This window comes from Vipera ursinii, assembly GCF_947247035.1.
Source record: "Vipera ursinii genome assembly, chromosome: 7".
NCBI lineage: Eukaryota > Metazoa > Chordata > Lepidosauria > Squamata > Viperidae > Vipera > Vipera ursinii.
This window is the reverse complement of record NC_139521.1, coordinates 40129344-40145892: the sequence shown is the minus strand read 5'-3', so window position 1 is coordinate 40145892 and position 16549 is coordinate 40129344. Positions and strand designations below refer to the sequence as shown.

The 16549-nt window shown below is 40.0% G+C and overlaps 1 protein-coding gene across 1 annotated transcript; it reads right to left on the bottom strand.

Moving 5' to 3' along the window:
• Window positions 1–56: 56 nt before the first annotated feature.
• On the bottom strand, window positions 57–16121 carry FGF2 (fibroblast growth factor 2; the record flags this gene model as incomplete). The annotated part of the gene is made up of 3 exons (XM_083367371.1): window positions 57–248; window positions 2768–2871; window positions 15932–16121. 3 exons carry the CDS (start codon window positions 16119–16121, stop codon window positions 63–65), a joined length of 480 nt encoding a protein of 159 aa, XP_083223497.1. The 3' UTR covers window positions 57–62.
• Window positions 16122–16549: the final 428 nt, after the last annotated feature.

Genomic DNA, 16549 nt, shown 5'->3' with positions numbered 1-16549 from the left:
TTGTATTGTGGAGGAGGGAACATCTATTGTTGCACAATATTTTCTGAGCTGTGACACTCAAATCAACTTTTGGCAGACATTGGAAGGAAAAGAATAGCTTTCTGTCCTCGTCCAGTTTTTGGTCCTGGTTTGTATTGACCAGTTCGTTTCAGTGCAATGTACCAATCACAATATTTACGAGACCGGTATGTGTTATAGTTATTAGATTCCAAGCGTTCAAAAAAGAAGCATTCATCTGTTACATATTTCTGTAAAAAAAAAGAGGGAGATATTATTCATAGGCTTTGTGAAAAAATAAAATGATTTATCAGATATGTTCTTCTGGCTGATTAACTATTTACCAAAATGATTTAAAATCACTTGATGTAAAAGATATAGTCAAATTTATATTGAGTTTAGATCAAATCATAACATTTTAATTGCAGATTTCCTCATTTACCCATCATCGCACCCAAAAATATCATAAATAATTACTAAGTCTAAATTAACTTGTTAAAGTTACTTAAGTCTAAAGTAACTGCTTTCTACAAATTAGTTTTCTTATTTCCACAAGGCTGCGTGCTTAGCCCCTACCTGTATCCACCGTACACATATGATTGTGTATCGTCTGACCCATCCACTATGATCATTAAGTTCACGGTAGTGGGTGTTATTACAGGTGGAGATGAAACAGCATACAGGGGAGAGGTACAAAAACTATCCTTATGATGTTTAGAGAACAACTTGCACCTGAACATCAGCAAGACAAAGGAGATGATGGTAGACTTTCCGAGGAAAAGAGAGGAACTTGCCCCACTTTACATCGGGGGGGCTGTGTGGAGAGAGTCTCCTCCTTTAAATTCCTGGGAGTCTACCTCTGTGAAGATCTTACCTGGAAAGTCAATACAACCCAGGTGGCCAGAAAGGCCCAACAGAGACTCCACTTCCTCAGGGTCTTGTGGAAGAACAGGGTAGAACAACGACTAATGACCTTTTACCGGTCTACTATAGAGAGCGTCCTCTCGCACTGTATTGTGGTTTGGTATGCTGGCCTGACAGCCGCGGATAGGAAGATATTACAGAGGGTGGTGAGCACAGCACAAAACATCGTGGGCTGTCTCCTGACACCACTGGATGACATCACCAGGGCTCACTGCCTTGGAAGAGTGAGGAAAAGTCTCAGGGACGATTCACACCCTGGTACCCTGGTACCTCTTTACTCTCCTACATCGGGTAGGAGATATAGAAGTACAGCCAGCCACACCAACAGGCTGAAGAACAACTTCTATCCATGGGCTGTCAGGCTCCTGAACAGGAAATAACTCTGTATGATTGACTTGTGAGGCTGGTGTGTTGTGCAATTACCTCACATGGTGTAACAATATGGTGGGTTTGTTGTCACTGTGAGTTGTGGTGGGGGGGCACGAAGGGAGGCTCAGCCAATCTCACTGTATACATGTTGTACTTTAATAAAGGTTCATTCATTCATGTGAAAGATTAACATCCTTATGATTATGGATTTTAGTAGGCATATAGTAATGAACTAAAAAAACTAGCTGCAAATACTTCTTTTGGATTAATATTTTCTGAATACCAGGGTACTGCATTGTGCCATCAATCACATTAAAATCCTGTTTTAACTTTTAGAATATAAATGAGTAGCATTTAACCTGATCTAAAATTTAAGGACAATTAATATATATATTTTTTAAATTCCCATTTATATCCCTCCCTTCTCCAAAGACTCAGGGCGGCTTACAATCTAAGAAGCACAAATCAATGTGCTTAGCAATAACCTTCATTCTATGTATATGCCTGCTTATTAGGGCCTTTGCCCCCCCCAGCGGCATTTTTACAAAGTCAGCTTATTGCCCCCAACAATCTGGGTCCTCATTTTACCTACCTCGGAAGGATGGAAGGCTGAATTTTATGAATTTTATGAATTTAAATGAAATTATTCCAATTTTTGATTAATGGATTATTAACCTTTTCATTGATAATATAAAACAGGTAGATAGAGTTATTAAAGAACAAAGAACAGTGGGGTAACTGAAGTGGATGGAGCTGGCAGGTGGAGGGTTTCACATGTAAACAAATAATTTAGGGACCATTGCTGTGTGTTTTTATAACAAAAATATTAGGAAACAACAGTTCTTCAGTAATTTGCCACTGAAAATCAGAAGTATTATTATGAGGGCAATGAAAACAACAAGAAAGACCTTCTGTTACCCTGTTCTGATATAATGTATAAATAAATCACATGGAATAGTTGAACTTGCAGCATTTCAGATTTGAAAGTGAAATGCTGCTTTGGAGTGCTTGGAGGAATGTGTGTAACACCTGCTCACAGTGCCCTGAACCCAAAGCTCCTTTTCCCAGGTTTGCATGGCAGCTGCAGGATCAGAAAAATAATTTTTTGGTTTAAAGAGTTACAAACAGGTGCTACCTATGCCTTCAAATCTGATGTGCTACAGAGTCCTGTAGATTGAATATCCTTTAAATTAAACCTAATTCCCTCCTCGGTTTACCCAAAAAGCAGACAAACATGACTCCATTATAGTAAAAACTAACATGTTGAAGACCAGAAGAAGTGCTGTGGGATAAGAACTTTAAAAGTAGAGACTACGTTAACCCATAAGTTCTTCAAAAATTTAGCATTTTTAGAAAACATTCCACAATACTTTAGAAATTAGCTTCCATAAAATATAAGAACTTTATATTAAACCCTGCTATCCTAAAGCCTTAATTATGAGAAGGGAAAAAATAAAATGTATTGACAACTGCTTACCAATGCTAACAATCGTCCATCTTCATTCATAGCAAGGAAACGGTTTGCACGTATACCTTTGATTGACACCACACCTCTCTCTTCAGCTTGAAGTATTAATTTGACTGAACAGAAGGAAAAGACAATCAAGATGTTTGAATAATTTATCAGCCTACAAGCTATTCTTCAGTTTGCTTAAAATAAAAGTCTGGATACATACATGGAAAATCAATCAATCATTCAATCAATCAATCAATCTTACATGTGTATGTATCCTAAAGCCTAAAAACATTGAGTTTAACTTTTGCACAAATAAGATAAATTATTTAAACAATATACATAATAGGTAAAGGTAAAGGTTCCCCCGCACATGCATGCTAGTCGTTTCCAACTCTAGGGGCCGGTGCTCATCTCCGTTTCAAAGCCGAAGAGCCAGCGTTTGTCTGAGGACGTCTCCGTGGTCATGTGGCCGGCATGACTAGATGCCAAAGGCAACCGGAACACTGTTACCTTCCCACCGTAGTGGTCCCTATTTTTCTACTTGCATTTTTACGTGCTTTCGAACTGCTAGGTTGGCAGAAGCTGGGACGAGTAACAGGTGCTCACTGTGCTACGCGGCACTCAGGATTCAACCCGCCAAACTGCCGATCTTCTGATCGACAAACTCAGCATCCTAACCCACTGAGCCACCGTGTCCCTCTTAATAGGTATTGTTAAATTAACTGAATGTCCCATATGAGCTACAATAGAAAATCTAATAGAGCACACTTTCTTGGAATAATATTTTGTATCCCCACCCTAAAATCTGTGGCAATACTTTGGAGTAATCCCAAGTAAGTAATCCGGTATATTGCTTAAAATGTATGAATATTGAAAGCCACACAATATGGACTTTTTAGTACCAACATGGTCTTTGTAATATTGGTGTAATTGCTAACCAACGTAGTTATTTTGTGTTTTAATTTGGCTGATTTTTCTGTCCTTTAAATGATGTTAATGGTTTACCAGACCATTGCAGACTGGAATGTAAAAAGGTCTCTGTTCTGTTACTGGAACATTCCTAAACTGCAAGATAAAAACTGTCTTTGCTCTACAAGTCAGGATAGGATAGAACTATGTTAGTTTTAACAGGATGTCTGTAGTTAGTCTTTGGGTAAGAAAGAGAGTTGTCATCTGGTGTGTCTCTTCATGAACTCCAAATAGTCTATCCTTATTAACATGCTAAATTTTAAAATCCCAAAATTGTAATAAAAGGATCTTCCTGTCTTGGTCTGTTTCATTGGAAAAATATGCATACCGAGGCACAATCTTAGAGTCAGATTTGGCCTTCACTACTGTATTGCCATCACATTTATATTACAAACATAGGGAAGTAACGCTAGAACATTTCTCTCACAACATTTTTAATATAGAAGAAATATGAAAGACTGAGCACCAAAGAATTGAGGCCTTTGAACTATGGTGCTGGAGAAAACTCCTGCTAGTCCCTTGGACTGCAAGGCGATCAAACCGGTCAGTCCTAGAGGAGATCAACCCTGACTGCTCTTTAGAAGGTCAGATCCTGAAGTTGAAACTCAAATACTTTGGCCACCTAATGAGAAGGAAGGACTCACTGGAGAAGAGCCTAAAGATTGAGGGCAAGAGAAGAAAGGGACAACAAAGAATGAGGTGGCTGGATGGAGTCACTGAAGCAGTAGGCATGAGCTTAAATGTACTCCAGAAGATGGTAGAGGACAGGAAGGCCTGAAGGAACATTGTCCATGGGGTCGCAATGGGTCAGACATGACTTTGCAACTAACAACAACAACAAAGTTCTTTGTTCAGAAATTTGGGAAATGTACTATAAATACACTTGCAACATTTTATAAACATTGCTTGGATTTAATAGCATTATAACTTTGCTAATGAAAAAAGGGATTTGCTAAGGTGTGTTCTATAGACACTCATATTGATATATAACTAAACCTTAAGACTTTTAAACCCTAAAATTGAATATAAAATTTGTGACTACTTCCTTAAAGTAAATGTCTTTGTTAGTGTTTGAAATAATGTAAAGAACCAAACAATCATTGGCTTTTGCAAACTGAAGGATTGTCTTTTGTATAAAATACATTGGACAATGTAAAATAATAATAACTACCATATATGTATTTGTTTATTTAGTGCCTTCAAGCCATTAGCGGTCATTGTTTGGACACATCCATGCAGTTTGGGAAGATTTTTGAAAGTGATTTGCCATTGCCTTCTTCCTAGAGCTGAGGGAGATTGACTACCCCAAAGTCATTCCCTTGATTTTGTGCCTTAGTCAGGACTAGAATTCCCAGTTTCTAGCCTGGTGACTTTCATCACTATTCCAAATTAGCTCTTCATATACGGTAAATATAAATACTATAATATAAATAATATTCTGTAGCCCCAGATTTCTCCAACAAAGAACCATTCAAAAAATGGCCAACAAAAATCCATTGAACTGCAGGCTATTTAAATAGTAGAGGCAATAAAGTAATACTTTTAACTTCCACCTTTGCTAAGAATTAAAAATGATGTACTATATTCTTCAAACAATACTCTACAGAAACTAGAGATGGCCAATTTTTTCCAAAAGAGTCAAATATTAATAGTTTTACACTTAACAGGGAAAATATTATATTTGGCTCCAACCCTTCTTCCTTTCTGCTTTTTCTACTGTCCTCCAATTCTCATGAGAGTAATCCCTTCAGCTCATCTGATTAATTTACTACCTGCATGTCAAGTAAATTGATCTTATGTTTAAGACTGCATTCCAAATATCAGATTTTTAAAAAACCTAATAGTAATAATTTCAAAAGTAAATATGAGGTTGATGGGACTGAATCAGTAGAATTTATTTCAAACTAAATACATAGGATTGCATTTTAAATCTGATGAAAATCATAATTGCATATGATTTGTTTCCTGATTTATTGATAATGATTAAGGGGGTGGCTAAGCTAAGAATTCAAAAGCTCAATGATGGATATATTGAGTATGAGACTTACTACTTTTTTTATTTCCAGAGAGGAAGTGGTAATGATTTGTCAATATTACAGTTTATATAGTAGATTTTTTTCAGCTTATTTTTTCCTTTGGTAACAAATCCATATGGAAAACTTGGGGAGCTTTCCTCCACATGTATATATATATTCTGTTACACAACTATGTATTAGTGGTGGATTTATCATTTCTATTAATCAGGAACAATATGTTCATAGCAATCCAAACAGAATTCCAAGGCCTACCCACTATTTACACATTCACCCTACACACAATTAAAATATTTCTCTGTGAGCAGCTAAAAAAGAAAAGTTGCTTTTAAGCCAATAATTTGATGATTGTTTCTATATAAATACATGAACCAATAGGTTCTTTTATCCAGCCTACTACATTCATAATCTTTTTACCTGTCTGTCTTATTTTTTCTTTTACAATAATTCCCCTGATACTCTCAGGTCTCAAGTATTTTAAACAAATAAATAAAATAGCCAAATAAAGTAAACAAACAAACTTACAAAGAGAAATAGAAGGAGGAAATAATACACAGCATCAGGACTTTTGCTTCTCGAGTACATTTAATTTACTTGAACTGGCAAAATTATCAGAAGAACGCTTCTCATTTTCAGTGCACAAGAAGAGAACTTGTGTACTCACTGAAAAAACCTCAGGCTGCACGTCTCTAGATCAATGAGCAGCATTACTACCGTCTCTGCTACGGAAAAGTCAGTTCCGAGCCAAGAGTTCAAGGCCCATCTCCAACATTTTTGCAGAGGCCCTCTGAGGAAAATTCTTTCATGAGGCCCTGTATGACATATTCTGTGGCAAAGTTACAGGGCCAAATCCATATAAATTAAAAGTTATTACTGCACATCCAAGTACTGCAAGGCAACTCACAGGAGCAATTAATCTTTGGCTACTTTATTAATTAGGTATGAGGAAACAGCTAAATTAACTTATAAGAATGCTAGAAGTTTCCAACTTCCCATTCAGCTGCAAGTAAAACAATGCCAATAACATCACTCCTTTTATTTCACATCCCTTTCATAAGCAGCAGTTCACTTCATTAAATGCATGGGGTAAATAAATTGATACAGAATTTAAGTTAGGATAAAAGAGTGGAAAGGCAGGGTAATTATGCAGATACAGGTTACATGTGAAAAAATTACAAGTACTGTATTACTTTATCAATTAACAATTACAATGTTTTTAGGAAACCATTGTCTATGTTCATACTTCTGACATAGACTGAAACCTTGAACTATATTTCTCTGAGAAAGTGAGTTATAGCTCATGAACATTTACAGGTATGCCTTTTAGTACAATCTGTGAGTCTGAAAAAGATGCTACCTGACTCTTGATTTTTGGCTAACTAACACAACTCTCTTGCTATAAATGTCTTATATGTATCTGAACAACAAATGCCAATTCTAACATGAATACATCCTTGATGACAATCTACAGTATGCTATCTCTCTGATAAAAGGAAAATATTTCTTACCTACTTCAGCTGGATGCTGAGAAAACAGAGGTTTTAATAGCCAAACCTGAATAGATATTGAAAACTGAATAGGATTGTATCCTATACAGTTCACAGGGAAAAAAGAATAATATTTAAAATGAATTTTATCAAGACACTGATTCTAAAATAAGTGGACTGAATAATTTAAAAGATCTACATGCATTGAAGAATCTTGTGTGGACTGTGCAGAATAAGGGATTGTAAACATCAACTAAGCTTTTTTTCATCAGCAAATAATGAGATATAAATCATGAAAGTCTAAAAGTGGCTGAGTAATTTAAAGCCAATGTAAATTCATACCAATACTAGGCCTATCTTTTTGTTTGATAATCACTACTTTTCTGTTGTAACATCTGTGCCCTCCAGGTTACAATTCCCCTCCCACATGCCTTAAATCTTATCTGGATAGGTTGTTTAGCAATTGTGCAGTTATTAGATTTTATCTTTGAGGCAAAATACGGTTCAAGTGTAAAAAATCAGTGGCCAACTTTTGTTAGAGATGCCTGGTTTCTAATTCTAAGACTGAAATCAGCAAAGTAAAATCAGTTCCATATTAACTGATGTGACATTACAATATTCCTTTAGATATACTGTATTTCCTAAACATGTGATCAGCACTGCCAAAACGGACAGCACCAACAATTTGTTCAGCATTGTGAACATACCCATTTAAACTTCTCTATATAGCACCTGAGTTAAGGTATTTAATCAGGCACAGAATTTTGTTTGATACATGTACTTCAATCTACAACAAAAATATTTATACATAAAATACTCTTACCATGTATTATCAAACAAACAGATTTGGGAACTATGTTTTATTCTATGTTCTAATTTCTTTGATGGATTCAGTGGCGTAGCGTGGGGGGTGCAGGGGGGCCAGCCGCACCGGGCGCAACATCTGGGGGGCACCCATTAAGCTCGCCGGAGGGGGACGATTCTGCTTCACCGAGGGTCAGAGGAGCGAGCGAGTGGGCGGAGCATAGAAAGCAACCGCATTCACTGCGCCCAGCCAGAGCGGGATCCCGTCCTTTCGCGGCTGCGGATCACCTCCTTTCTCGGGTGGGGGTGGGGAGGCTTGGCGGCGTCTCGCCTCACTCTCTTTCTCCCGCCGCGGCTCTCCTCCGCTTGGCTCTCAACCTGCAAGCCCGCCCCCCCGACCCAGCTCCGCCCCCGTCTCCTTTCCCGGAGGTAAAGGTAACAACTGCAGCCGCCGCACCTGCGGCTGCTTGCTGCTCCTCCTCCTCCTCCTTCTCCTCCTCCTCCTGCCGTATTGACTCTCTGTGGCCAGGAGGCGATCAGGACGCCCCCCCGACACACGTCGCCAGCAGCGAGAGTTTCCAGCCAGTCCGGCGAATCTTTGGGGCGAGGTGCCAAAGAGAAGGAGGCGGCTTGGCTTGGATAAGCAGCGTCTGGGCAGAAAATAGGTCAGGCGCCACAGCAAGTATGAACTCCTGGGGTTCAGCCTAAGCAGGCAAAGCTGCAGGGTGGGTTGGTTGGCTTTTCCGGCTTTGGAATAACCTTGGGAAGCTGAGGCATTGTAAGTTGGAAGTCATTGTTTGTTGTCTAACATGTTGGGTCACCCCACACCACATGCTAAGCCATAAACCGTGGTTGGTATCCAGGGTTTAGGACAAGATGGAGAAAACTAGCCAATTGTGGGATCATAAATCTTGATGAAGCCCATCATCGCTCCATGTGATGTATGCACTCAATCTACAAACGTAGTCCAAGCCTATTCACATCTGTTGTAAGGTCATTCTCTCGTGGGGTTTATCTTGACATCCACTAAGAGTGGAACAAACATGCCCCATTAACCATTTTCAACGCCATGTCCTCTCTTTGTCTCATCCTAAATCACAGCTGAGGCACCTTAAAGTTGCCTTGTTTCAGTTTTAAACTAGCATTTTCCCTCTTCTCCAGAGACCCTTTTTTGCCTTGAACCTAACTCAAGGGTAGGCAACCTTGGCTCTTTTATGACTCATGGACTTCAACTCCCAGAATTCCTGAGCTAGCGGAAGAGACTCGAGTGCTAAAATCCACGGGTTAGGGGGCGCAAATTACTTGCCTTGCCCCGGGTGCTGACAACCCACGCTACGCCACTGGATGGATTAAATACTTCGCCCATGCACTGTTGAAATACCAGATTAGGGATAGAACGTCTGGAGAATATCTATGTGGTTACTAAAAACTAACATAAAATTCATGGTACATAATGCAAGAAAATAAGCGATGTCCTTATTTTGTATTGTAAATCATGTTGCAGAATCCAATCTGAATTTGTCACCGGGAACAAGAGGTTTTTATCTTCCAAGCTTTTGAACTCATGCTGAAGTCCATCTTCAGGGAACTTCTCCCTAACAGAATGTGTGCTGTTACACGTATGGTATTTATAGTGCCTATTGTAAGTGGCTTTTCAGATGTTGATTGGGGTGTGTTGATGGCTGGCTTTTAAGTCATTAGCTGTCATTTGCTTGTACTGCTCAGCCTTTGCCTTCTAAGTACTTCATAGGCTGGTAGTAAATCAGCACTCCTGTTGAAGATGGGCCCCAGCAGGAGTCCGAAAGCTCAGAAGACAAAACTCTGAGGTCCCTGTGACCGACTCAGATTGGATCCTGCAACATTATCCTAGGACATGTATATTGGCCTTCATTCGTGTAAATCATATATTACCAGACAAATTGAGTGAAAATGTTTCAAGGGTCATTCAACAAGATCTTGGACTGATTGATCTCAAATATCTAGAGAATGAGTACATGCTATGTCAAAGAAAAAAGTGAATTTAAGAATCACTTTGGAAATTAAGAATGTCTACGATTCAATGGTTTAGGCACTCTTTATTGATAGTTATTTCCTAAATGGTTATCATTTTATGACATTCACCCTATGGCCAAATTCTATTTCATACAGGTATGTCTTTTATAGCTAGATAGATTAAACTTTCCATATCATCTAATTTCCAGTCCAAGAGATATTACAAGCCTCGAAACCCTGTTGGGTAATTCCAAAATAAAACACGATAAACAGATTTTAAGACTATTTACCATGATACATTACACTCATTGATGCTTCTCTTGGGACTTTCTTTGATGTGCTTGAACTGAGAAGTTACTTTAAACTTATTTGATAACTTAATTCCTTTTTAAATTTTCTACTGTAAAGTTGAAGCTATCCTCTACCATTAAATGTGTCCTCTCGATAGCACCAAGAGTGAGATTACTTTTTAATATTTTCTTACTCATGGGAAAACTCTCCATGAACAGGGTGTCATATAATATTATAATCCTTCCCTTGCATTATGGTCAAGGGAGAGGCATATAATCCTCAAATTCCAAATACTGAGATGGGAAAACTCTACCATTGAAAAAAGCCAAAATCCACTACTTTCATATTATATCTTGTATGCCATCTTGAACTTCTTGCTAAATCTAGTAAGAATCACTGGAGAAGATCCTGATGCTTAGAAAAATTGAAGGCATTAGAGAAAATAGGCTAACAGAGGGCAAGGTGGCTAAATACTATCACCATTGATACAAGTACAACCTTACAAGCTCAAAACAGCAGTCACTGACAGACATTCTTGGTGAAATTAGGTCTATCAAGTCTTTGAGAATCAGGAGTGACTCAACAGAACAATAAAAAAGAGAAGCATTTGTGAATAGCCAGAGCAACAGATATAGATTGTATAAAAAGATTTTATAATATGCAGAATATAGTTGGGGGGGAAAAAAGAGAATGTGGGACTTTTCTAAGTAGAAAAGTAGAAAACTAATATAATTGGAACCAGTGTAACACGCAGTCTGCAGCAAATGCTACCTGAAATAAAGGGCACAATTATAGCTGCATGTGCTACAGGAAAATATAATATGCAGTACTACTACTAATAATAATAAGTTGGAAGGGACCTTGGAGGTCATCTAGTCCAACCCCCTGCTCAGGCAGGAAACCCTATACCATTTCAGACAGATGGCTGGCCAGTCTCTTCTTAAAAACTTCCAGTGTTGGAGCATTCATCACTTCTGGAGGCAGGTTGTTCCACTGGTTAGTTGTTCTCACTGTCAGGAAGTTTCTCCTTAGTTCTAGGGTGCTTCTCTCCTTGACTAGTTTCCATCCATTGCTTCTTGTCCTGCTTTCAGGTGCTTTGGAGAATAGCTTGACTCCCTCTTCTGTGTGGCAGCCCCTGAGATATTGGAACACTGCTATCATGTCACCCCTCAACCTTCTCTTCATTAAACTACACATACCCAATTCCAGCAACCGTTCCCTATGTGTTTTAGCCTCCAGTCCCCCAATCATCTTTGTTGCTCTTCTCCGTACTCTTTCTAGAGTCTCGACATCTTTTTTACATCGTGGTGACCAAAACTGGATGCAGTATTCCAGGTGTGGCCTTACCAAGGCATTGTAAAGTGGTATTAGTACTTCACGTGATCTTGATTCTATCCCTCTGTTAATGCAGCCTAGCACTGTGTTGGCTTTTTTGGCAGCTGCAGCACACTGCTGGCTCATATTTAAGTGATTGTCCACTAGGACTCCGAGATGTCTTTCACAGTTACTACTATTGAGCAAGGTACCACCTATACTATACCTGTGCATTTGATTTTTCCTGCCTAAATGTAGAACCTTACTTTTTCACAATTGAATTTCATTTTGTTAGATAGTGCCCAGTGTTCAAGTCTGTCCAGATCCTCCAGTATCTTAAGCCTATCTTCTGGAGTATTGGCTATTCCTGCCAGCTTGGTGTCGTCTGCAAATTTGATGAGTTCCCCATCTATCCCCTCATCCAAATCGTTGATGAAGATGTTGAAGAGCACTGGGCCCAGAACGGAGCCCTGGGGCACCCCACTACAAACTTCCTTCCATGTAGATGCAGTTCCATTGAGGACCACACGCTGAGTACGGCCTGTCAGCCAGCTACAAATCCATCTGGTGGTGATGCTATTAAACCCACATTTTTCTATCTTATCAAGTAGTAGGTTGTGATCTACTTTATCAAATGCCTTACTGAAGTCCAAGTAAATTATATCTACAGCATTCCTCTGGTCCACTAGTTTTGTCACTTGGTCAAAGAATGCAATAAGATTTGTCTGGCATGATCTGTTTTTGACAAACCCATTTTGGCTTTTAGTGGTAACTTTGTTCGCATCAAGGTGTTCGCTGATTTGTTGTTTGATTATCTTTTCCAGAATCTTCCCAGATATTGAGGTCAGGCTGATAGGTCTGTAATTTCCTGGATCTATTTTTTCCCTTTTTTGAATATGGGAACTACATCAGCTCTCTTCCAGTCCTCTGGTAGTTCCCCAGTGCTCCAGGATCTTTGAAAAATATAGTTCACTGAACTATACTGAACTACTACTCAACTACTACTGAACTACTGAATCCTTGGTTCTCGCAAGTGAACCTCTGACAAGTAAGTACCATTCTGAAAAAATGGGATCTAAGGAGAAATAGTAATATAACAAATCATTAAAGCAACAAGGATAAGAACTGAAGAATTGGTTGGCTGAATGACATTAAGCAATATGAGGAAGTACGCTTGGCATCTACAAATATAGGGAATGTGATATGTGTAATGTGGGGGCAGAGTCAGGATTTAGTAATAAGGAAACGGTATCCATTATAGAGGTAGACCATACTGCAAACACGGTTCCGGTATTTTAGCCCACTCATGATCTTAGAATAGCAGTAAGAACTTACAACACTAAATAGTGTAGGTGTAGAATACATACCATGAGACAGGATTCCTAGTGCTATTAGTTAGGAACAATGTATTCTATCTTACTATCTTTCTTAATTAATTTGGATTTTTTTTTTACATACATGGAAATGTAAGTTGAAAAGATAAGGGAAAAACTGAAAAATACAAATCACAAAAGGAAAACAGTGTGTGGATGAATCCAAAATTCTTTGAATGAGACTTAACAGGTAAATAATCTAATATGTTTATCTCGTATTCCAGTGAATTAGGTATACTTATCAAGGCTTACATCCCAATGGTCTTAATAGTGACCTAACAGTTATTTCAGAGTAAATAAGAGTAAACATGACTGAATTGTTAGAGGGGAAAAACAAAATAAACCCCTCCAGAACAAATTTGAAAGATATATTTCAGCATAAACGTAATGTTGACGAATTGTCACTTCACCATCAAATGCTTTAGTAGTTAATCTAGACCACAAAATCTATATGAGAAGCTACAGAGAAGTATATGACAAATAGAAGAAAGCTGTTATGTCAGCTCTCCAATATTAACTGAATTCATAAATTATACTAAATCATGTAACCATATTTTTACTGAAAATTCTCAAACAAAGTTCACACCTCATGTTAAATCATAAAGCATGGTTTACTAATCAGGATGGTGCATCACATGGCTATGATTACTAGACATCTGGCAAAAGGTGATGTCCTTTTTGACCACATGTTTTCCATCTCGCAGGCATAATCTTAAAATCAAATATTGTCCAGCTTTATGAGTGTCTGGGGGGGTAATTTTTACAACAATAGTTATTCAAACTTTCATGTATTATGACATTGTAAATTGTCTGCTTCTTTCTTTCCTTCATCTCAATAGCCTAGATATATGATATTTATTTCCAGAAACCAGCACCCAGCCCCTTCAAATCTATGATCACTGTAGGATGTAGATCACATGACTCATCATACATTTCTATGGTGAAATTTGAAAAACGAGTCATTAGCAATTATATTATCTCTAGCATATGTTCTTGAAAATAAAGATTTGTTGGATAAACACTGTGATGGAAAAACCAGTCTTACTGATGTTGGAAAAAGTAATTATATATATATATATATATATATACATAGGCCTAAATTCATTTTTGCAGTTTTTTGCTGTACTTGTCACAGATGACCAGAAAGTTGAACAGAGTAGCCTTCTTTTCTCATGTGTCCTCCTTTGTCTATTAGCCCTACACTGGGCACTAAACCAGTGTAAAAACTAAACTTTAATTACAGTTTAGAGCACCATGTCAAACTGAATTGTCATTGCACACAAATGGAAATGGAAATGTGAGGAAGATGCTAGCAGGCATCAGGAGCCACTGCATTCTGTTGGACAATGTGGCATGCTTTGTGAATGGCACAAACTGCATCTCTTCATGCATTTACACAGGCTGTACAGTACTGCATACATGTTTACTATTTATAAAATACATGATAAAGCCACACACAGAGATACACAACAGCTAAATTTTCCACAGGCAATTCTCTCTGGCAGAAGGAAAAGATCAAATTGATTTAGGTGACAATCCTGCTGACTTCTAAATGTGTTGAAGACTTACTCCTAGGTAGACCTACAAAGGATTGTGGTGCAGATACCATAAGAGCAAATTGACAAAGCTGAACCTTCTGTGCCCAAATATACTAAAAGTTTGTTTAAATACATACTGCAGCCAAGAAATTAAAAGATGCTTGCTCCTGGGGAGGGAAGCCATGGCAAATCTAGACAGCACACTAAAAAGCAGAGACATCACCCTGCCAACAAGTGTGTATACTCAAGGCTATGGTCTTCCCAGTTGCAATGTATGGCAGTGAAAGTTGGACCATAAGAAAGGCTGAGCGCAAAAGAATTGAGGCCTTTGAACTCTGGTGCTGGAGAAGACTCCTGCGAGTCCCTTGGACTGCAAGGCGATCAAACCGGTTAGTCCTAGAGGAGATCAACCCTGACTGCTCTTTAAAAGGCCAGATCCTGAAGTTGAAACTCAAATACTTTGGCCACCTAATGAGAAGGAAGGACTCACTGGAGAAGAGCCTAAAGATTGAGGGCAAGAGAAGAAAGGGACAACAAAGAATGAGGTGGCTGGATGGAGTCACTGAAGCAGTAGGCGTGAGCTTAAATGGACTCCAGAAGATAGTAGAGGACAGGAAGGCCTGGAGGAACGTTGTCCATGGGGTGGCGATGGGTCAGACATGACTTTGCAACTAACAACAACAAATATTTAATCAAGGAGGCATAGCTTGCAATGAAAGGAGTTGTTTTTGGATTGGTTGCTAAAGCTTAGACCAATTTCAGATAAAACTGGGAGAGTATTGCAACAATGAATAAAAACTGAATAAATAATTGAAAGTAATGGAGATTCTCAATCATCCTGGTCATAGCTGTCTCAAAAGTGCTTTTTCAAAAAGCAACTGGACCGTTTATTCCTTGAGGAAAAAGAACAAAACATTTCGTTTCTCATCCAAGAAACTTCAACAGTTGTGATTTGGGGCATGGGGGAGCGGAAGGATAGGTACCGACAGTTGAGACTGAATGGACTGTTACAGAGAGTGCTAAAGGATCAGAGGACTGCAAAGAAATACAATCCTTCCATCCATCCCCACCACCACCGCCACGGGGGTCAGAACCTATCCTTCCATCCTCATCCTCCTCTCCCCCCCCCATCACAACTGATGAAATTCCTTGGATGAGAAACGAAACGTTCTCCTTCCTCAAGGGGAAAGAAAAAAACCACACTCCAGCTGCCTTTCGAAAATGCACTTTTGAGACAACAGACAGGTAGGTAGTCCTCCCGCCGCTTGATTTAACTCTCTAGAGAAGGTCCGTGCATTCCCCGTCCGTGGAATCTGGGGACCGGCAAGGCGGCTGCCAAGAGGCCACGTTCGGTCGGAGGCGAAACCTGAAAGCTGCTACTCACTGTGCGGGTCGCTCTTTTCCCGGACTCCGTCCACTCGGCCGTCAGGGTTAATCCTCAGGAAGAAGCCTCCGTTCTTGCAGTACAGCCGCTTGGGGTCCTTGAAGTGTCCAGGCGGGAAGGGGCCACCGCTACCGCCGCCTCCTCCGTCGTCAGGAAAGGTGGTAATGCTCCCCACCGCCGCCGCCGCCATCCCCGCCGGGCCCGCCGCCACAGCCGAGGGCTCCCCTCTGGACGCCCTTCCGCCAGTTCTCCCCGCGCCTCGACGGCTCCCTCTGCCGCGGCCCCCCAGTATCGCCTTTCGACGGCGGCCCCGCGGAGCGCCTGCCTGAAAGGGAGCGCTGCCTCGCACGGGGAAGGAAAGGCGGGGGTGGGGGGAGAGAGCGGGGCGTCCGCGTCGCCCTGGGTCCAGGCCCGGCTTTCCTTCCCAAACTTCTCGGCGTCCGTCCGCAGCTCCGAGCTCGACGCTCAGTCAGTCCTTTTGGCCAGGCGGTTTGTAAAGCCCGGCCGGCTGAAAGCTTCGCCTCCTGCTGTGGCCCAATGCGAGAAGCGAAGGAGGGGAGCCTGTAACCGACGGTGGCTGCCTCGGGAGGCCCGCTCCGTCCGCGCTATTATTTACTT